Raw genomic sequence first — 22,760 nt, forward strand, 5'->3', positions numbered from 1 at the left:
CGATCTGGTCCATGCCAAGAGAATGATTCTTTTATTTTTGGTTTTTGATGTTTCGAAAGAGAGGCGAACCCAAAACAATGCTCACTCAACCAGAGCCAAGTATCTTTCGTATATACAAGCACTCACACAACATATGTGTGCGTACACCTCAGCCCACATACGTTCATATATATGTACAAACTGAATACAAAATCCAATTTTACAGTCTGTATGTGTTCGATAATTAAAGAGATAGTTAAGTTATAAAGTCGATGAAATTGAATACTTAAGAAATATTTTATAGCATCAATAAATGTCAAATCTATTATTAAGTTTACTAAAACTATCCAGATGCGCGTGGATCTTTGAAGAACTTCCACTAGAAATTTAGAGCACTTAGGGAAATCAGTAAAACATTTGAACGATATTCAAAAGATTTTTATAAAAATATTATTGTTTCATATTGAAATCAAGAGTATCGTTTAAAATGTATGTGGCATCCAGAAGAAGGCGGTGTGGATCGATACCTCCCTGTCTCCCTCTTTTCCCAAATTGGCAAAATAAAAAATCCAATTTCCAATATTTGAGACTTTTTATGAAAGCGGTCAAGGCACTGCCAGCTGCTACATTTTTTTTACATTTGTCACGCCCTCAATTAGCTTATATATGTAATTTACGATAAATCAACAGCCGTGGTAGCTAGCCGTAGGCTTCTAACTGTAAGCTGTAAAAGTCTACACGAATATATAATCCAAATTTCAAGTTTCTAGTGTTCAAAATATAACAGAATCTGTGCAAAAGACTATATAGTCTGATTCGATTTGCTACGCCTCTAGTGGGCATGACGGAAATATCTCATATCAAGTACCTAACAAACAAACAACAAATAACTCTGAAGCCCATAAACGCAGCCGCTTCATAAACTGCTTCTGTGTGCAGCTGTCGATTGATTAAAAGAAGAAGAAAAAACGAGTAAAAGGAGTAAAGGGTTCAGTGTATCTCTTGCTCGAGCACTCCCGACTAGAATAGTCTAATTTGTTTTTCAATTTCATTATGCAATCAGCTATATAAGACAGCTGAAGATAAAGTTGCTTAATATATAGCCACATCCACATGCCCACTGCTGGCCTCTACTGACAGGGACCGCTAACCGGGCAATGGATAATACCAATATACTCTTGAAACTACGTAAACATGTAATCATTCAATCAAAACAGTCAAAGAAGGTTGAATGAAGAAAGTATCACTTCCCAACTGCCTATATTTAAAGTTGTTTTTAGTTTTAAATTCGATCTTTATTTGAATTCGATTTTTTGATTCAAATATTATATTTCATATATATAACTTTTTGTGAAAAATCAGTCAAGACCAATTAATATTAGATAAATTGAGTTTACTATGTAGAAAAAACAAACTTATATGTATATGTATACATAAAGATTATTGTATATTCAAGTCAGTATACAAATAATTTTGTATAATAAATTTGTAACAATTGCTATCAGTATTTATATAAATATATCAAACCAGTTCCGTTGTAAATACAATTTCAGTAAATATAGTATATAGAGTAAAAATGTTGAGTCAATGTACAATTTTGTTTGTTTCATATTGTCAATTGGGTTTTAATATGGATACCCTTTCCATCCATTTTGTAGCAGTCATCTCAATCATATTCAGCATTTCGATTAGTATTCGAATGTTTACGTTGCAGTCAAAATTGTAATTCTTAAAATTTGCGCTAACCGCTTAAAAATGCGAGAAAGTCTGAAATTCCTATTGGTACTTCGCGCTTGGTCAGTCAAACAAATATCAAATATGTTTAGATGATAACAATAACTATAAGTATATCCTAATTAAATAACTGAAACTTCCAGGGCTTCCAGGGCTAAGTTCTTCTCATTCCGGTCGCCCGGCATCTTTCTGCTTAAACTTCGTCGAGTATTTGTAAAAATCGGACATTTCGAAGGGTTTGATCACCTCCTTGTACGGCTGAAAGGTGGCCTGCTGCACCACAGTCATATTTTTGGGTGATTCGATACGAATCTCAGGGGACAAACTAGGTGCTACTGTGGCCGTGGCCACAGCCAGGGGCGGTGATACCAGAGCATTCTGCAGTGCATTTCCACTGTTGGTACTATTATTGTTGTTATTGTTGTTGTTGTTACTGTTGCCAACTGGCGGTGGCCTGGGCGGCGGCGATTGCGGTTGATTTTGATTTGGCTTGGGCGGCAGATGCCTAAATGGCGGTATTTCAAGTGGTTCCAGTGTATAAGATGCGGATATGCCCACCGTCTGCTCCATGGCATTCAGGTAGGAAGTGGACTGACTCAGCTTTGCAAATCTTTCATCCACATGCTGCAGAGCCTTAGAGCTACCAGCAACCGGATAGTTATTAGGAGCATAGTTGTTGGCATTGCGCTGAGCAGACATGGAATAGTGCCGACCGGACACCGACATGGACTGTGAGGACAATTTTGTCCGGGGCTTAGTGACAGCAGCGGCAGCGGCAGCGGCGCCACTGCCACTACTGCTAACGGGACTGTGCGATGTGGACTCGATTTGACGCACAACTGCGGGCCCATCGAGCGATGATTCCAGCCACTGCTTGGGCTTGGCCTTCTTTTCAATGGTCGTCGCACTGGCAGACGTTGAGCACAGTGATATCTCATCCAAGGGCTTGGGTTTGCTAGCATAGCGCGGCAGCGGCGCTGCTAACATATCGCTGGAATGCGACTTTGGCTCGGCAGCTAAGGCAGCAGTCATGCTCTGATTCGGATGTGGATGAGGCGGTGTCAATGCTGCTATATGGGATTGTGAGCGCCAGCGATACTGCTGCTGCACCCTCTCCACAGTCTCCACTTCAACAGACATGTAGCTGGGCGCCAAGGAAATGGCATCAAGGTGACGATGATGATGCAACGAGCTCTGCTCGTAGCTAACGGCACTCGGCGAAGCGAGCGGCGACACATACTTCTTTATGTTTTGACTCGACTTAATGAAGCCGCCTTCACTATAGCTCTGATGCGTGGGCGACAGATAATACTTGTCGCACTGCACGATAATGGGTTGTTGCTGCGGCGCCACATGTTGCTGGCGCAACGTGGCCACATTAGACGAGTTAGCCGAGTACATTGAGATAACATCCTTTTGACCCTGGACACGTTGCTTTGGCTGCTGCTGCTGTTGTTGTTGCTGCTGCAGATAGTTCACATGCTGCTGCGAATATACATCCATGTGGTGGTGCATCTGTTGTGGTACTTGTTGTTGTTGTTGTTGTTGTTGTTGTTGTTGTTGTTGTTGTTGTTGCTGTTGCTGCTGGCGTTGTGCTATATATTGCATTTGTATCTGAGCAGTAGGCGTGGGTGTAGGACGTTTCTTCAGTGCACTTTTTACGTGCGGATGTTGTTGTAATTGTTGCTGAGCAACGCCTATGACCAGTATATCACCATTTGAGCCAGCTGGCTGATAGTTATCATACTCTGAGCTGCGATTTGAATGTGTCTCCGAGTGGCGATTGTTGTTGATGTTAGTACTATAAGTTTGACTGCCACCTGGTTGAGCATCCATCCGGTTACTTGTGCTCTGCTTACGTCGCAGCAAAGCGCCGCTGTCCTTAGACAGTGCCTGCAATTGTTGTTCATGTTTATACTGCTGCGCTAGCTGGGCAAAGAATTCATTGATGGTCAAGTGTTCGTAATTGCCATGCATAATAGCTGTCTCCTGTTTTTGTATTTGGTGCAACAGCCAGCTCTTCTCGTTTAAGCGCTGCTCCAAGCTCTGCTTGCGTGCCTCCAATGACTCCCGTTTGCTTGCCGCATCCTCGTTATTATTATTGTTATTGTTATTGATGCTAGGGCTTGGATTGCTGCTCGTACTATTGTTGTTGTTGTTGATGTTGTTATTGTTGTTGTTGCTGTTGCTATTGTTGTTGTTTCGCCGGTTGTTGGTTGCTGGTTCATCATCATTAACACTAGCCATATTCCTGCTCTTTGGCGCTTTTAATTGCATCGCCAGTTGTTGCTGTTTTTGTTCTGGTTGTTGTTGCTGTTGAGCTCTGCTTTCATTTGCAGTTTTGTTTATGTTTGTTTATTTGAACTGGCAGTGGTTGCGGTGAGCGGTGCATATGATATATCCTAGAAAGACATAAACAGTCTTCAATGATTGATTCGCCAGATTTAAGCCTCTTTTTATATTTGGTTTTAGTTGAGGGTTAGCAATGGATTTTTCTGGGGGTTTTCGTTTGCTTGTTTGTTAGAGACGTGCACTAGCTTATTAGACTTTGTACGAGAGTAGAACGCACAACTGCCTGCTAACACCACACCACACCACCGCAGCACCACAACCACCACAGAAGACATGTGTGTATGTGTATGTATGTACAAATGTATGTATGTCAAAAAGTCTAATGTTACTTTAAACACCTGTGCACATTGTAATATTGATGTGCATATGAAAGGCTCATTAATTTCGAAATAATGGGGCTTATTCAAGCAAGAAATGACAACTGTACAAGACGACAAGGCGAACGTTAAGCGTATTTGACAAGAACTTCATTTGATATTATTTCATACAATTAAAAAGCCAAAAACAATTCAATTCAAAAAATAACATGCAAAGCGTTCATATGTATGTATGTATGTATGTATTTGTATGTGTGTGCACTCACCTATGCGCTGCAGTTGGTTTGGCCTAATTTGATGCTGTTTATCAAACAAACAAAACGTCTGTCTGCAATAAGAACACACATTACATCAAAGCCAACAATATAAATTGACGTAAAAACTAAATAACAGTTACCTCAGAAGAACTCTGTGTTGCAAGGAATGCTGCCCTTCTTTTGTTTTTATGCTACGAAGAAATGCGGTGGCGTCGTCACCATTCATTGATCACAAACGCTGCAAACTGAGTAACTCGAAGGTCGGCTAAATATTAAATACTTTCCGGCAATGTAAATGAAATTAAATTTAAACCTTGCTTATTTTGTTTTAAAAAATCGAATTCCGCAAAATTATACCTTAAAAAATAAACATGAAAGAAAAATGCTTCCGAGTGGTAAAAAACAAAATGAATTGTAGATTGCTTATCGATATATCGATATGCCAACAGCTGCACACAGCACTTATCGATTAAAACCCGTAAAAGTGTTACAAAAAGTGCTAAAATACTGTATTATTAAATGAATGTTGCTATTAAAAATAATAACATTCAATGCAGAGCTAATAAAAAACTAAATGGTATGAAGAAATTCACGTCATTCTTGTGGCTCACACACGTTGCAAACAACCGGTCTTGAGCATCTTTTTGTTGCAGTGTTGCACATCACAATCATTTCTATTGTGAATCACCCGAGAGGCACCTGAAGGTATAAAATAATTTCAAAACCGTGAATAAAAATTATATAAATTCATGTGTTGAGCGCATAAAAAATAACATATGTCATTACAGTTTTTAAAAGCGCACACATACTTGCGCAGCGCCAGTGGAGTTTTATCCAATTTTCAACGAAGCAGACCGTGCGTAAAAACGTGGAACTGGCGTGAAAGCAAGAGTGAGCGAGAGACCTTTGCCAACAAAGCACAAGTAAAGGCATTTTTTTGCACTAGTTCCTCCAACTACTCAGTACAGTCGTGGGGCAGCAAGAAACAGAAGCGAAGTGTTCAATTACGAGCAGCAACAGATTTTATCATGTCGAATCCTGAGATAGAAACGCAGCTGGCACCTCTACGGGAGCGAGTGCAGGAGCAAGGCAACTTGGTCCGCGAACTAAAGGCAAAGGGAGCACCCGAATTGGATGTTAAGAAGGCCGTGGCCGAGCTAAAGGTTCGTAAGAAAGTTCTCGAAGAAAAGGAATTGGCGCTAACGCCAAGCGTAGTCAGCTTTGATCGCGCGAAAATGGAGGATCTCTTGAAGCGACGCTTCTTCTACGACCAATCCTTTGCCATATACGGCGGCATCACCGGCCAATACGACTTTGGACCAATGGGTTGTGCGCTTAAGTCCAACATATTAGCTTTGTGGCGGCAGTTCTTTAGTTTGGAGGAGCAAATGCTAGAAGTGGACTGCTCCATATTGACACCCGAGCCAGTCCTCAAGGCGTCAGGTCATGTGGAACGATTTGCCGATCTGATGGTGAAAGACGTCAAGACCGGCGAGTGCTTCCGACTGGACCATCTAATCAAACAAGCACTCGAAAAATTATGCACAGCGAAGGATGCAACCCCAGCGCTACGGGCTGAATGTGAGGACATCATTATTAAGCTGGATGGCCTAAACAAACAGGAGCTCGCGGATGTGTTAGCTAAATACAATATAAAGTCACCATTGACTGGCAACGATCTGACAGAACCGATTGAATTCAATCTAATGTTTGCAACTCAAATTGGACCCACTGGTCTGGTGAAAGGATTCTTGCGCCCAGAGACCGCCCAAGGCATATTTGTAAACTTCAAGCGTCTCCTGGAGTTTAACCAAGGAAAGCTTCCCTTTGCTGTGGCCCAAATCGGAAACTCTTTCCGCAATGAGATTTCGCCGCGATCTGGTCTGATACGGGTACGTGAGTTCACCATGGCAGAGATTGAGCACTTCTGTGATCCTGTGCAAAAGGATCATCCCAAATTTAGCCGGGTGGCCAACGAGAAGCTAACACTATATTCAGCTTGCAACCAGATGGATGGAAAATCAGCACAGCCATCAACCATTGGCGAGGCCGTAGCCAGCAAACTGGTGGCCAACGAGACATTGGGCTACTATATGGCTCGGATTCAGCAGTTCCTTCATGCGATTGGTATCAAGCCTGAGTGCTTGCGCTTCCGTCAGCACATGGGTAATGAAATGGCGCACTATGCCTGCGATTGTTGGGACGCAGAGATTCTCACCTCATATGGCTGGGTGGAGTGCGTTGGCTGTGCCGATCGATCAGCTTACGATCTGAGCCAGCACACAGCTGCCACCGGCGTACGTCTAGTGGCCGAGAAGCGTTTGCCAGCTCCAAAGACCGTGGAAGTAAGTGAGATTGTGCCCAACAAGCAGGCGCTGGGCAAAGCATTCAAAAAGGAAGCCAAGTCCATAACGGATGCGCTGGCCAAGTTGTCGCTGGATGATATTAAGCAGGTAGAGACACAGCTATCGGCCGGTGGCCTGTATAAGCTGACCCTCTCTGATGGCGCCACTCACGAGCTCGGTGCAGAAAGCATCACTGTGAAGCATGCCACCAAAACAGTACACGTCGAGGAGTTCATACCAAGCGTGGTAGAGCCATCTTTTGGCATAGGGCGCATCATGTATGCCCTGCTCGAGCATAGTTTTCAATGCCGTGAGGGTGATGAGCAGCGCTGCTACTTCACATTGCCTCCTCTTGTAGCACCCTACAAGTGCTCCATATTGCCTCTTTCGAACAACGCCGAGTTCCAGCCGTACACTCAACAGCTGTCCACCTTGTTGACGAAAGCGGAACTGTCGCACAAAGTGGACGATTCAAGTGGCTCCATAGGACGTCGCTATGCACGAACAGACGAGATTGCCATTCCCTATGGCATCACTGTGGACTTCGATACCTTAAAGGAGCCTCACACAGTGACGTTACGTGACCGAAACACCATGAAACAGGTTCGCATTGGGCTCGATGTTGTTGTCGGTGTAGTCAAAGATTTGGCAACGACAAAGCTCACCTGGGCCCAGGTCTTAGAGCAATACCCAATCTTTGAGCAGCAGGAAGCTACGAAATGAACCATATTTTAAACCAACAATTGCTTTGTACGCTATAAATGTAATACGATCGTGTATTTATAAATGCATTTAAAATGCTTGTTTTGGAAAATTCTTAAATATAAATAATAAAGAATGCTTTAGCATATGCGTTTCATTATTAATTCGACAATTCATTTTGCCAAGTGCAAATGATTTCGATAGAATTTAAATGTTCATGTAATACTTAAATAGTAATATCGTACGTATTTTGAAATCAAATGAAAGTTTCTAGAATGTCATTAGGTATCCTACAACAGCTTTTGTCTGTTCTGTTTTATTTGCCACACAGATTATAATCTACCTGGATCTGAAAACGAAGTATGTATCTGCTAGCGGGAATGGCCGATTAAAAAATAACCTGAAAAGCACATGCACACTCAAACATATAAGGCAGACAGGAAACGCACAGGCATTGATGTTGTTACTAAACAAACGGCTGAACTACAGCCGCTTGTCGGCAAATTTGTTATTGAATAATTTTTTTTGCAATATTCAGAAATTAAAAAACACCCAAGAACCTACTATTTAAAGGAAAAGCCACGTTATTGAAATCTGGAAGTATCTAAAATCAGAAATATTTATTCTTGTCGATTAATCACATGAATCTAGTTATAAATCAGGGATCTCTAGATTTTAGTCTTCAATTGTTTTTTGAGTGCTTGAAAAATAGTGAAATACAAAAATAATGCGCCAAATGTACATTGAACGCAATCGATAGTAAGTAAGTTACATCGCTAGGATTTTAACTATTTCCATTTGATATTCGATAGTCTATATCGATTTCATACATTATCGATGTTGTGATTGCTTACACATGTGGCAGAAGGGAAGATAAAGTAGAGCGTTATTGTTAAAAAGTATAACTAAATATGTAAAATAATATTTACATTTACGTGTGTCAACTAGACGTGATCAGTTATCAATAAGAAACTAAAAGTGACAAACTATCGGAAACTGTTGAGCATTGCTCAAGTAAATGAATTTTTAATTGCGTATAAAGTAAATAAAAAACGTGGTCAGTCACGCGGGATTTTAAAATAAAATAGGTGGTTTTAAACAAAATGAAATACATTTTGGTCACCGGAGGTGTTATAAGTGGAGTTGGCAAGGGTGTCATTGCGTCTTCTTTTGGGACACTCCTTAAGTCCTGCAACCTAGATGTCACTTCTATTAAAATTGATCCATACATTAATATCGACGCAGGCACATTTTCGCCATACGAGCATGGTGAGTTTATTTAATATTAATTTAATATCGTATAAGTGTTACATATTTGTACATGTATACAATACAACAATAAAGTGGCGCAAAAGCATTTTCAAGTGCCATCCGAATTGTTTTGCACATTTTAGAATGTATGCACATATGTATAAGTAAATGAACTTATGTACAATGTATTGGCATATACATCCGTATACGACTGTGTGTGTACACGTGTATATATATCACGCGAATGGTTTGTCGCCTTTCTCTATAGTAGGAATTTCTAACTGTACAGACATACAGACACATAAATGCTCATACATGTGAACAAGGGACCGTGTGTGTGAAAAAGTATATTTGATGCTCATCAACGCGTCTTGCGTTTCCCACAAATACCAATAAAAATATTAAAATTTTGCATGTTTTGATTTTAAGATGATTTTTAATACTAAGCAAGTAATGCATAATTGTCCAGTTCAATAAAAGTTTATTTTCCCTTTGCATTACAAGACTGGATTCTAAGCATTTCGGATACTTTATTATTACCGGCACCTTATTATTACCGGCAACGTTGTTTAAAATATTTTACTTGAGATGAGACATTATGACTCGAGATGGTCGAGCTACATAGATGTTTGAAAACTATTGATTAAAAATCATGCAAATTTGGCATTTTTCGGTATAATTGTTATTGTTATTGTGCTATTGTTAGTAATACAAATTAATTTAATATACCTATAATTCCGGCTAGCTACTATATCTCAATTTTTCATGCGTTCTATGTTTGTAAAACGCCGGAACTGGCGGGAAAGTAGTCAATTTGGCATCACAGCCAGCACGTTGCAAAGACAGCGTATTTGTGCATGTATATATACAAAGATTTAAATGAATGTAGTATATATATAGATACACAAATGCATAAATATTCGCAAACAATATACCACGTTTCTAGACATGCTATTTCGTTTATAGCGTATAGAAGGGGATGCTGATTTAAAAAATAATGATAGGTTAAGCCAAACTTAGCAATAAGCTTTCTTAAGCTTAATTAAAATATATAAAATATAGAAGTACAAGATATTTTCACTATTCTTAATACAATTTTGATTAACATGGGTACAAATCTGTCAACATATAAGTATATAACATTCACATATAGTACAGCTGTAATTAATCAAACAATGAGTCCACAGATGTAACAGACTTTAAATCTTTAAGTCTAAATACGTACAATTACGAATAATATACGAATAAGTAGTTATCTATGTGTGTATATGTATTAAGGCGGCGAACACAATGACACTGAAATTGTCGATGCATTCCTTTTATTTTATTTTTTTTTTTGTGCTTGACATTGAACACAACAGTTTTTTCTTTCAACTTTTCGTTTCGATGCGCCTTTTCTTGCACTCGCTTGGTTTCGCTGTGCGTGTTGAGTGGGTTATGCCAACAGCTGTCTCTGCTACTCAATTTGCAAGCTGTCGGGTTAGTTATTTGTAAAACCATATACACTGTTCTAAACAACTAGTTTACGCTCGTTCTCTTTAAAGTGTGAATATACATTAGTAAATAAGATTAATTGGATAAATCACAAGTAACCACGTGCTAGTCGACTGTGGCGTACTGTCCAATACTCTGTTAATTTGTGACGAAAATAATTTATTTTTTTCCACTCTAGTTGAAAAGTATTATGATAAGGCGTATAACTATGCAGTTCCACAGTTAAACTGTGAAAGCATTCGCATTATTTAAATCGAGAGCAGGACAAGCCAATACACCCTACTTTATGCTGTGAATAGGATATATACAATACGCCATAGAAATAGAGCTCAGAAAAAGGGATTGCATAGAATAGCTGCATCAACAATTACAACCATTAAAATATATATATAAAATATATATAACATCTATAATATATATATATATATATATATATAGATATACTTAAAAGATGTGTGCTGAACGAAGAAATCTCAAATATTTTATAATGGCATTAAAAAGCCAATCCTTACAAAACAAGTAAGAAAGCTCTAGTCGGGGTGCCCGACTAGGAGATACCCTGATCCCAGTCCTTTGAGTTTTTTTTTTAATATTTTCCGTAGTTTGCATCGAGTATTAAAAAAAAGAAGAAAACAAATAAAAATCGACATTGCGAGACCAGGATTCGAACCCGGATTATTTGCGCAACGTGCACAAACTCTACCAACACCGCCACTTCATAACTAAAAAAAAAATAAAACAATAAAAAACATTTCATCTCCCACTGGTCTCGAACCCGGACCAAGCTACATGCGAGCGGCGCCTCCACCAACGCAGCCACTGCCCTTCTTACACGAGCTGCTGCAAATTTGAACATAAGTAGCAGCTAATATTCAGCACAATTCAATCGCAATTTCAATTCTTGGAATAGAAAAGAATACACGCATTTGAATGTATGTGTGCACATGCATAGGAAAAATCCGTGCGCGTGGCGCTGCTGACATGTGCTTTTGCAATTTGGCCAAACGTTTTCTTTAATAACTTCTGTTTTACTTAATGGATTTTAATGAAATTTTCAGCATATGATCTACATATCCTATTGGCTTAGTTGAGATGCAAACGCCTTCACATAATGGCCCTAGTTCCAACTACATTTAAATTTTAAGAATTTGGGGGAATTTGGAGCCGGCATCCAAAATCCAATATACATAAGACTAAATACAAAATTTGGAGGCTCTAGCTGTTAAGATGTTCCAGATATAATTTATTTACTGCATTTCAATAATGTTTTTATTCGATAACAATTAAATGCGAATAGTTATCGAATATTTGAAACAAACTTGACCTGCGCGTGCTATACACGGACCTACAAAAAAATTTCAAGTCTCTAGCTCTTATAGATGCTGAGATCCACGCGTTCACACATACGGACGGACAGACAGACGGACAGGGCTCAATCGACTCGGCTTGTCATCCTGATCAAGAATATATATACTTTATGGGGTCTGCCACGCCTCTTTCTGCCTATTACATACATTTGCACAAAACCATTATACCCTGATTTCCCATTTTTAATGGGATCAGGGTATAAAAATGTCAACACTAACATAAACTATGCCTATGAATATTGTATAAGTTAAACCTGAGCTGCGGGCTTATACTAGACATGGAGAACATTGAGAGCAAAGCATGTTGAAAGCGTATACATAGTATAAGATGTTTACTATGCTATGGATAGGTTATCGCCAATAGTGGGAGAGGGAAACATTTTACATATATTGCCTTTTGAGACTTGGACTTGCTTGTGGATGGTTAAGTTGCTTACGTTACGTTGTGCCGCCGGCTGCAGTCTGCAGTCTGCAGTCTACTGCCCGTCCCCGAACTCACACGGGGATGTCCACCACGAATTACTGTCTACTGGCTGTTATTTCCATTTTTCACATTGGGAAGCGGCTCGCTTCGGTTTTGGGGGTCGTTTGCGTTGCATTTGGTGCAGCTTTTGCTCATTTATTGTGCAAGCTTTGCTCCTGCAGCAGTGGGGCGTGAGGTTGAGGCTAAGGGTTACAATGGCGTCGACGTTGACTGCGACGCAGACGTTGACGCCAGCATCGGCAGTGTGCCGCATGCGGCACATGCGTGTGCGCGCTTTGTGCTTCATTTGTTTGGCGTTAATTTCGAGAGTGGGTCGCATGTGGCCAGTGGGCTGGGACAGTGGTTGTGGCTTGCAGGACGCCATATTGTCCACCGAACCTGACAGCCCTCAGGAATATAATCGAATTGGATTGCTTAATATGTTTTATCATCAGCATCATCATCATAATCATCATTATCAACTTTGTCAGCTAGCCTTGGCCGACGATTTTGTGCGTTTTGTTTTATGCTTTTATGTTTTACCTTTTGCGCTTTGCGCTTATCAGTTCGTCCCTGTAGCGTCTTAAGAGCCCGGCTCACTGCTTCTTGCGTCTTTCGTTTTGGCCCGCCATCAGCGACGCGTCAACATTGTTAGCAGCTGTTGCTTTCTCTCCGTCCCCCATTGGCCATAGCATATGGCTTGTTGCTTTTTTTGCTTGCGCATTCCGTTTACACACGTTTTCCAACGGCGGCGGCGACGGCGACGGCAACGACAATTTGCAAAAAGTTAAATGGAAAATACAATTTTGTGCATTCTGTAATTGCTATTGTTGCTGAAGCTTGTTGTGCTGTGCACTGTGTCGGCGGCAGCAGGATGTTATAAGGACCCAATGTCTGAAGGCATTGGCAAAGCAGTTCGTTCTATAAGCCAATTTGAAATGATATATAATGGTTAAACCAGATCTAAATCCAAATCTGAGTAGAATAGGGCTCTTCTAATGTTGCGGTTCCTTTCATTTGCCCCTGGCTTGCACATTTCTACAATTTCCACTTCCTCTTCGGGGAACAGCAATTAACGCCTGACGCTTGCAACATCCAATACCAGCCAGCGAGTCGGCCAGCCAGCCAGCCAGCCAGCCAGCCAACAAGCCTACCAGCTAACAAAAATGTGCTCCCCCTTCTACAGCTCGGTCCCTAAAAACTGCTGCGTGCAAACGACAGGCCCGAAACCATTCGCCAACGTCAACGGCAGCCGGCGATTCATTTTAGCGTTGTGAGCTGGCTTTGACTGGCTGGCTGACTGCTTGCCTCCTGTCGCGTGATTTTAACAATCCTCCCATCTCCATGGTTTATGCTTTTCGCTCGTTTCCGCGCGTTGATTGTCGTTGTTGCTGCTGCTGCTGCATGCGCAAGCGACGACGTCGACAGCAGCAGACCAGGCTACCGGCACCGTACACCCGCCTCTCACACATTTATGCACACACACACATACACATTGCGACACCATATGTATATATGTACATATATATATATATATATATATATGTGTGTGTGTGCGCGTGCCTGACTAGCCGGCAAATGCCGGGCGCAATAAATGCCCAAAAGCAGCAGCAGCAGCAGCAGCAACGGCGGCAGAGGCAACTGGCAACAGCAGGCTGCCAGCAACGGGGGGCTGATACAGGCGATGGTGATGATGGTGACGGCGGCGGCGGCGGCTGTTTTTAGCGTTTGTACGCGCCCCCCAAAACACATCAACATGCACACACATACACACACATAAACAGGCATATACACACACCTACTTTTGCACACATGCACAAGTGCTTGTATGTATGTCCTCCGCATGTCGTCGTCGTCGCAAAAGCTTGTGGCGTGGCTTTGGCACTGGCACTGGCTATAGCTATAGCTATAGCTACAGCTACAGCTACAGCTATGGCTCTGCTCTGCCTGCCTGCCTGCTTGGCGTTTTTTGCGTTTCTGTTTTTTGCCTGCCGCCGCTGCTGCTGCTGGCGCTGCCGCTATGTTAGTTGGCACGTTTTGTTGGCTCGCTTGCTTTTAGGCTTGGGCTATGGCAGCTCTGTCAGCTCTGTCTGCTTTGGCTTTGACTGCAGCCTGTCGCGGTCGCCACGCTCGCGCTGCGCCGGCCACGGCGGCGGCGGTGGCGGCGCTTCGCACTTTGCTCTGCTGAATTTTCAATTTCAGTTGTAAGCTGACTGCAATCAGCACTGGTTCGCCTTGTTTCGTTTCGTTTCGTTTCGTCTCGTTTCGTTCCGTTTCGCTTGGGCTCGGTCCGTTTCTATTTGATTCGATTTGATTCGGCTCGGATTGAGTTTGTGCTTACTGCCGATTTTCGAGTGCTGCGGCCAGCAGACAGTCGGCCGGTCGGATGGTCCCACTGTGGTCGAGGTCATCATAAAGCGAAATATTATAAACACGACGCTCACCGCCAACAACCACCCACCATCTCGCACGCAAGTTCCGTGCATTTCGTGGCCCGCGCGCAATTTTTGCATGTGTGTAACATTTAGGGCAGGGAGGGAGGTAGGGAGGCGGGGACCTACATGAACACATACACTCGTACGGTGCGTGTTTTATTGATTTTGTAGAGCTACAAACTCGGCGACAACTGTTCAAACTGTAGTTGACACTCCACATTCCCCCTGTCTTCAATAGTAATGACCAATACTCACTATGCACATACATACACCTCTAAACATATATATATATATATGTATATATATATCCTGAAATCCCTTTTCCGATCTCACATGCGATCTCAAGTTAAATACGACTGATTTGTGTGTTTTTTTTTTTAAATTGGATAAATATTTTAAGATATGTAAAGGTAGTATCGAGGGACTATAACAGTCTAGCTTTCATTACCCCATTATTTAGATATAAGTTAGATAGAATATTTCAGGAGTTAAAATTCAATCGATACGGCGGACAGATTTGAAGTACTATGCGCAACCTCATTCAGTTTTTTGTGGTCATTTGGCCGTTCGAATGAAGCCTCACTGTGTCTGTCACTCGCTTGGCTCACAACTTTATTGGCGTCGGCAGCCAAACTTGCGAGTTTCTTGGCATCAAGCAAAAGCAAAAGCAAGCAAGCAAGCAGCTAGCACGTTGGCACAACAGCAGCAGCAACGGCAGCAGCTGGCCTCAGCTTATTCTAAAGCTAATATCCTCAGCCCCTTTCCAGGCCCCTGCTCGCGTACAGCAAGCTGCTGTCGCACATAAAAACAGCAACAACGAAAATGAAAATTTAACGACTGCGCAACGTGACGCATTATTTGTCTGCGTCGCCATTGCCGTAGCCGTTGCTTTTGCCGCCACTCGCTGCTTGACGGTGCCCTGGCCTGATGGGCGTCTGGCCTGCCTTTTAGCAGTTCAGCCTGCAGCAAGCTTGCCGCAGACTCGCGCCGCCAGAAATTGCTTTTGCTTGCTTGTTGGCTGGCTGGCTGGCTGGCTGGCTGGCTGGCTGGCTGGAAGGAACTTCACCAACTGTCTCCCTCTCTGCCTCTTCCCTTCCACCCGCTACCCGCTAACTGCGTTTGAGCGCTGCTGCTGCTGTTTTAGTATTTCGCACTCTGTGCACGAGGTGGCGGCGGCGGCAGCGGCGGCAACTGCGATGGCAGCGGCTTCAAGCATTTTTGCATGACTAACTGACTGGCTGCGGCTGAGTCTGAGTCACTCACACACATATACCGACAGTTGCGGCAGCTTGTGTTTTGTTTGAATGGGACAGAGAGGAGAGCGCCGAATGGGTAGAGGAGAAGAGAGAGAGAGAGAGACAGAGGCGGCGCTCGCTGCATGGCTGTCGCAGCCTGGCGTATGTTTATAATTTGATTTTGCTTCTTTCTTTCTCCGCTTCGTTGCGCGAGAGCGACGGACCAGCATTTCCTGTAGTTGCTAGGCCTACGAGGATGACTGAACGAGAGGGGGCTCGTGCATGCTTGGTCGGCAAAGGGGGTTCGCCGTCAGCTGCAAATTCGTTGGCACGCCAAAGCAACAGCAGCAGCAGCAGCAACTGAAACAGGCTGCAGCAAAGGCAACGTCGCAGGCCACGGAATCTTAATGAAGTTATTGTGTTGTGTTGAGTTCGCCGTTTCTGCTGCCTGCCCAGCTCTTCGTTGGTGTTGCTGTGCCATTTACATATGTAGACACACACACACAAGTGCATACGACACAATATAGACGCACATACATATATTTCTATATGTATTTATATATAAACTTTTCGGCGTATATATGTTGCTGTGAATGAAGGCTGTGGCACGTCTTGTTACATTGGGAAAAAGTTGCCAGAGCAGTTAGCCATTGACTATCCAATTGACATCTATAATTTGCACCTTATTGGCACTCTTTACTTGTTCCCCTGAATCTGCTTCTTAATGCCGCGACCTAATCAATTACCTAATAATTTGAGTTTAAAGTTCTGGGCAGGGCTTACAAGGCATTTACAATATCTAGAATTTTGAAGCATGCAATTTGTAAGCATGCTAAAAGTACATATGCACATACTAGATGTTGATAAGACCCGTTTCGATATGTAATGTATGTTAACAAGTAGAGGTCTAAGGAAAGTTCGGCAGTCACAGACTAAGATATTTGTAGAACTGTTCAAATGCATTTCTTTATTTACTTTATTCACGAACAGGCTAGAGTAAGCGAAGACAATTTGCTACTTTTTTGATTCAACGTTGCGTCAATTACGGTGATCAGAGCACGTGTAATGTACGCTCTCACTATATGCAGCAGTGTATGAAAAAAATGTAGGTTGTATGAGTTTTGGATTTCAGTCTTTTATTAACATGACCATGACAATTGTAAATAATTATTTATCAGTTAACTTATTGAGAAACATTTAGGAATTAACAAATTAAGTATAAGATTACATTGTCTATTCAGCATTCAGTTCAGTTCGCATTCCTCTCCTTCGCATTTTCCTTCTTGCACTCTCCAAACGAAATCATTGTATATGTATATGTGTGTTTGTGTGTATGTGTGCTTGTATAGAGTGTATAAGTCACACTCTGACCACTCTACATATGTATATGGATATGTGTAATGGTATGCTGTGTATTGAATTTAGAATTCCATTCGTTGTTGACAGGCAGTAGTAGGCAGCAGGCGTGTGTGATAAAAAACGTAAATACAGAACGTAGGAACAGAGGCCCGCAAAAATGGCGCCAAAAAAATCAACAATTGTCTTAAATGTGGAGCAGTTCATTCACGACATTGAGGAGAGGCCGGCAATATGGAACCGCAATTTCCACTGCAACAAGGCCTTCCTCGAGCAAATGTGGGACGAGCTAAGCAGCACACACAAGCTACCAAGTAAGTACGAGAATAACGGCATGGAGCCACACGAACGAAGTAATTCTCGAGGCACAACTTTGCGGCGAATTAAGTGCGAGACTGAAACGAGAGAACGGCATCGGAAGGCAACGGCAACGATGCCCGCACAACTAAGATAATGAAAAAGGAACTAATGAAAAGAGCAAAATGTTGTGCCTTTGGAGTAACTTGTTCTATTAGCAAACGTGTGCGTGATTGATTATATTTTGCTGTTTCTCTGCCAGAAATTGTGCTCAAAGCAAAGTGGAAGGGCCTGCGGGACAACTTCCGAGTCGAGTACAAACGCATTCCACGTGCCGACAATGGAGATTTTATAGTGGACCCCGCCACATTCGAGTCCAAGTGGTTGCACTATTACGCCCTACTCTTCCTAAGTGAGTAGCGTGAGGAAACTGCGCACATTAGCAATTTTGTTGACTTTTGCATCCGTATTTTATGCAGCGGACCATATGCGCCATCGTCTGCCGAAAAACGAACAGGATCAATCATATTACTTCAACCAGCAGAGCCAGGACTGCGAGAAGACCGTAGTCGAACCAGACCTCACCAATGGCCTAATACGTCGCCTGCCGGATAGCGATGAGGATTACGATGAAGACGAAATGGATGGTGAAGGAGGTGGCGAAGGTAGTGACGGCAGCCTGGATGGTCTGCCCACTCCGCCAGCGGCGCATCAGCAAACTCAAATTAGTACGACGCCTTTAGCCACGGGAGCTCTCAGAGCGCAGGAGGAGGCGTTTGCCGCTTCCCATCAGCATGCACTCCTAAAGGCGGGAATGTTGCGCGCTCAGCTAATGGAACTGGAATTGGAAAGGGAAGCACAAGACTTGAGCAAGAAATCATCTCCAACTCGATCTCCGACGCCGACTGTTCCTACAGCGATGGCAACACTTTCGAATCAGGAGATACTTGCTGCATCTGCACATTGTTCCCCTCCGCCGGTGGTGACCACCACCACTACGCATAGTGCTGTTGCCACGGCAACGCAGTTGGCAGGCACAGTCCTAGCTGCAGCCACTACCACCTCCAATCCAACAGGAAATGCGGGAGCGGTGGGCGGAAAGCGCTCGGTATCACCGCCTCCGCTTTATAACAAGGCACATCATCCACTGCCCACACTTTCTGTAGGACATCATACGGTCGGATCGAAGGAAGACTTTGGTGGAGGTGCCGTCAGCGCGGGTAACGAACACCTGAACTTCACTCAACACTCGTACGCCAATGGTCTAATACCGGCTCTGAAGCTGAAGCGGCCGCGCCTCTCAGAAGACAGCAATTTCAATGGTTCCTCAACAATGGACGTACCGCTGGTGCCTGATGATGATGATTATCACTATTTACTCAGCCTGCATCCGTACATGAAGCAGCTGACGGCTGCGCAGAAGCTGCGAATTCGCACAAAGATACAGAAGCTCATATTCAAAGAGCTGTACAAAGAGGATCTCGAAGAGTCCAAGTAGACGCCCCGTTCTCAATTTCCATGATTATTAAGACTGTACATATTAATAACCCCGTATTGAATACCTAGTTTGTAAGGATTAATAATAATCCATAGTTATCTATGCCATGCTATTTTCTAGTTGAGCGTTGTGACCATCCCAACTACTGAAATGGGTTGCGCGGTGGTGCGCGCCATTTAGCGTAAGCTCAAAGATTTAGAAATAAAAACCGTAAATGTTTATTTACAAATTGAAATTTATTCATGGAGGCAATTGGTTTAACATTCTTTAGAGCTTGTGTCCACACAAACTCATCACGAACACGCTGAAAATATGGTGGGTCTGACAAAGATTAAAATTATTTGATGATTTGGGAACATTAACCATTAATTTGGTTTGTAAATTCTTAAACCACGACGTGTTTATTTGGCGTCAAACCAGCTGTATAGTTGCAGTTAAAATAGTACATATTAATTTAATATTGGTTAATGGAAAACACTAACTGCAGAGACATTGAATTGGTCGAGCTCTCGTGTTACACGTAAAGCCCAAACTTATCGATATTGTCGCAGTTGGATATTTTGTTATCGTTTTACTTATGTGCCAATCTATTTCGCAGGTGAGGTCTATGTACTTGATGATGGAGCGGAGGTCGACTTAGATCTGGGTAATTACGAGCGCTTCCTTGATATTACATTGCACCGGGACAATAACATAACAACGGGCAAAATTTACAAGCTGGTCATCGAGAAGGAGCGTAAAGGAGACTACCTGGGCAAGACAGTACAGGGTAAGTTGTATAAGACTACTTTATATAGAATGCTGCTAATGATTTTGTATTACAGTTGTACCGCATATCACAGATGCCATACAAGAGTGGGTGGAGAAAATCGCCCAAAGACCTGTTCAGGGTTCTTCCAAGCCGCGGGTGTGTATCGTCGAGCTTGGCGGCACTATTGGTGACATTGAGGGCATGCCCTTCGTTGAGGCCTTTAGACAATTTCAGTTTCGCGTAAAACGCGAAAATTTTTGCTTAGCTCACGTTTCGTTGGTGCCGTTGCCCAAAGCCACCGGCGAGCCTAAGACAAAGCCCACACAGAGTTCTGTGAGGGAGCTTCGAGGATGCGGCTTAAGCCCGGATTTGATTGTATGTCGTTCTGAAAAGCCGATCGGGCTAGAAGTAAAGGAGAAGATTAGTAATTTCTGCCATGTTGATCCGGATCAAGTCATTTGTATACATGACCTGAACTCCATATACCATGTGCCAATCTTGATGGAACAGAATGGCGTCATCGAGTTCTTAAATGAGCGACTTAAACTGAACATCGACATGAGTAAGCGGGCCAAGTAAGTGAGCTTTAGCTAAAAATCAGTAAGATGTTAATAGCTTTTTTCATTGCACTTCCAGATGCTTGCAACATTGGAGGGATCTAGCACGACGCACTGAAACTGTTCGTCGTGAGGTCAACATAGCTATTGTAGGAAAGTATACCAAGTTTGCGGACTCGTATGCATCCGTGGTAAAGGCGGTCCAACATGCTGCATTAGCAGTGAATCGCAAAGCAAATTTGGTTTTTATTGAATCATGCTTACTGGAGCAGGAAACTCTGCAAAGGGAGCCTTCCAAATATCACAAAGAGTGGCAAAAGTTGTGCGAAAGCAACGGCATACTCGTGCCTGGTGGCTTTGGAGCACGCGGCATGGAGGGCAAAATACGCGCGTGCCAATGGGCACGCGAAAATAAAAGACCGTTTTTAGGAATTTGTCTGGGTTTGCAAGCGGCTGTTATAGAGTTTGCTCGAAACGTTGTAAACCTTAAAGATGCTAATAGTACTGAGATAAATCCAGATACGGAACATCCTTTGGTCATCGATATGCCGGAGCATCATATAGGACAAATGGGTGGCACTATGCGCTTAGGCAAGCGAACAACAATATTTGCCGATAAGCCGAGCACGATTCGACAGCTATATGGTAATCCTGAGACAGTGGACGAGCGACACAGACATCGATACGAAGTGAATCCTCAGTATGTATCGCAATTAGAAAGCCATGGCATGAACTTCGTGGGCACAGACGTGGATAAGAAACGAATGGAGATTATCGAGTTGCGGTGTCATCCCTACTTTGTGGCTACCCAATACCATCCGGAATATTTGTCGAGGCCACTAAAGCCCTCACCTCCGTTCCTTGGTCTAATTTTAGCAGCAGAAGATAGGCTTACGTCCTATATCGAACGTGGTTGCCGCTTGTCACCGCGTCAACTCTCTGATGCGTCTTCAGATGAGGACGAAACGGTCAATGGTGTAGCACACAACTTTGAAGCCCTTAAATTTCCAGGACACAAAAAGAGCACCACTACAAGCACCTGCACCAGCACAGATAATCAATGTGAACCCCTAAATGGCTTAATGAATGGAAATGGAAATGGATTAAATCACACCTTTGACGATGAGGAAAGCGGTGCTTGTGGTGAATCAAGAATATCTGATTGAGCTCAATTGCTTTCACTTCATATTTTTCCTATTAGCATATAGTTATTTTACTTGGATAAAGTTCTTAAATAAATATGTTTCATTTATTGAACTGTGTAGAATCTATTATCATTTTGCTTTAAATGTAAAAAGGTTGTCCACACTTTTAAAGTGATCGGATGATTGAATTTGTCTCGAAATCTCCTTTTCGTTGAGAACTATTTGAATATAAAGTGTTAAGATATTTTCATTAATATATTAAACCTTAAAGGCAAAAATTAAATATATGTAAGGAAATATTAAGATATGATGAACAAGATATGAAAGAGATTGATGTTCTTATAATAACTTTATTTTATTGAGTTGTAGCTAGACACTACATTTATTTTATAGATCCACTACATCAATAAAATGCTTAGCTTTGACCAATCCATTGCAATGTAGTTTACTTGATTTAGATGAGGTTTTCTCATTGTTTTAGAGCTTTGAGCTTAATTTGCGAATGAGGGCCGTTGTTATTTATATATGTGTGTTTGTATAAAAGTTAATCAGGATAACTACAAGTCGGGTATTATCAACTATAGTTGAAATTGTTTTTATTAGGTATTATTTTAAAACTTTTGTTTACAGTCTAATCGATGTTGAAAACACATTAAACAGAGTTTTCATGATTTATGATTTTTTACCATAGGCAACATAGTTACATTAATTTCATATATGTATATTGTTAGAGTTTAAATAGTGAAGCTTCAATAATATCTTGGCAAATGTTAATTATACTTATGGTAAAATGAGGTTACTGTGCAGTTCTAAGTGTGAAGAAATTAAGATCAGCTTTTTAAATTTCGAGAGGAAAATACATTTAAATTAATTTCCTTTTTGTTTTGGGCAAATATAATTGATATGAATTAGTTTTATGTATTATGTATTGCAAGGATGTCTGAGGATCAACATGGTCTCATGATATGGTTAATTATGTCGTTTGTCAATTAGATATGCTTTTTTAAATACAAAGCAGTATATTCACCAGAAGCCCAAATAAGGTTGCTAGCACAGTAAAATGAGTATCTTTGTTTTGGGAAAGATTGTGCAGTACGTATTGCCGATCGAAGCTTGAAATTGGAAATATTTTTATATTTCGATATGCGTATCAAATCTGCGATGAATTTTAGTTTTGCAGCGTGACTTGATATTAGAAATTGAATGTAGAGTAGAGAAAGTAGAG

At 42.0% G+C, this 22,760-nt stretch overlaps 3 protein-coding genes across 7 annotated transcripts; 2 read left to right on the forward strand and 1 right to left on the reverse strand.

Annotated features, from left to right (window-relative positions):
• Positions 1-1,467: 1,467 nt before the first annotated feature.
• Positions 1,468-5,011, reverse strand: LOC111604311 (dual specificity protein kinase splA). Of its 2 annotated transcripts, none has more exons than XM_023322358.2 (3): positions 4,780-5,011; positions 4,649-4,706; positions 1,468-4,115 (listed from the first exon to the last, which is right to left on the reverse strand). In XM_023322358.2, exon 3 carries the CDS (start codon positions 3,988-3,990, stop codon positions 1,879-1,881), a length of 2,112 nt encoding a protein of 703 aa, XP_023178126.2. In that variant the 5' UTR covers positions 3,991-4,115; positions 4,649-4,706; positions 4,780-5,011; the 3' UTR covers positions 1,468-1,878. The 2 variants fall into 2 exon arrangements, with proteins under 2 accessions (XP_023178126.2, XP_023178125.2); XM_023322357.2 differs by having other exon boundaries at positions 4,649-4,710.
• Positions 5,012-5,430: 419 nt separating this feature from the next.
• LOC111604287 (glycine--tRNA ligase) lies at positions 5,431-7,758 on the forward strand. The gene has a single exon (XM_023322303.2). It carries the CDS (start codon positions 5,668-5,670, stop codon positions 7,705-7,707), a length of 2,040 nt encoding a protein of 679 aa, XP_023178071.2. The 5' UTR covers positions 5,431-5,667; the 3' UTR covers positions 7,708-7,758.
• A 763-nt stretch (positions 7,759-8,521) lies between these two features.
• On the forward strand, positions 8,522-21,571 carry LOC111604313 (CTP synthase). Of its 4 annotated transcripts, none has more exons than XM_023322363.2 (4): positions 8,522-8,955; positions 19,681-19,851; positions 19,907-20,408; positions 20,470-21,571. In XM_023322363.2, the coding sequence occupies exons 1-4, from the start codon at positions 8,790-8,792 to the stop codon at positions 21,554-21,556; spliced, it is 1,926 nt and encodes a 641-aa protein (XP_023178131.1). In that variant the 5' UTR covers positions 8,522-8,789; the 3' UTR covers positions 21,557-21,571. The 4 variants fall into 4 exon arrangements, with proteins under 4 accessions (XP_023178131.1, XP_030079927.1, XP_023178132.1 ...); XM_030224067.1 differs by lacking the exons at positions 8,522-8,955; positions 19,681-19,851; positions 19,907-20,408; positions 20,470-21,571 and adding exons at positions 14,490-14,843; positions 17,378-17,601; positions 17,847-17,996; positions 18,064-19,287; XM_023322365.2 differs by lacking the exon at positions 8,522-8,955 and adding an exon at positions 17,406-17,601.
• The last annotated feature ends 1,189 nt before the right edge of the window (positions 21,572-22,760 follow it).

This window comes from Drosophila hydei, unplaced genomic scaffold (genome assembly GCF_003285905.1).
Source record: "Drosophila hydei strain 15085-1641.00,03,60 unplaced genomic scaffold, DhydRS2 tig00000001-arrow-pilon, whole genome shotgun sequence".
NCBI classification, from domain to species: domain Eukaryota; kingdom Metazoa; phylum Arthropoda; class Insecta; order Diptera; family Drosophilidae; genus Drosophila; species Drosophila hydei.

What these genes read in the sequence shown, in the direction of transcription:
- LOC111604313 (XM_023322363.2), top strand. Translation starts at nt 8,790, where the DNA reads ATGAAATACATTTTGGTCACCGGAGGTGTTATAAGTGGAGTTGGCAAG. An exon ending in CCTGGGCAAGACAGTACAGG is followed by an intron (nt 19,852 to 19,906) that starts GTAAGTTGTATA and finishes TTTGTATTACAG; the next exon opens with TTGTACCGCATATCACAGAT. An exon ending in GACATGAGTAAGCGGGCCAA is followed by an intron (nt 20,409 to 20,469) that starts GTAAGTGAGCTT and finishes TTGCACTTCCAG; the next exon opens with ATGCTTGCAACATTGGAGGG.
- LOC111604311 (XM_023322358.2), bottom strand. Translation starts at nt 3,990, where the DNA reads ATGCAATTAAAAGCGCCAAAGAGCAGGAATATGGCTAGTGTTAATGAT.
- LOC111604287 (XM_023322303.2), top strand. Translation starts at nt 5,668, where the DNA reads ATGTCGAATCCTGAGATAGAAACGCAGCTGGCACCTCTACGGGAGCGA.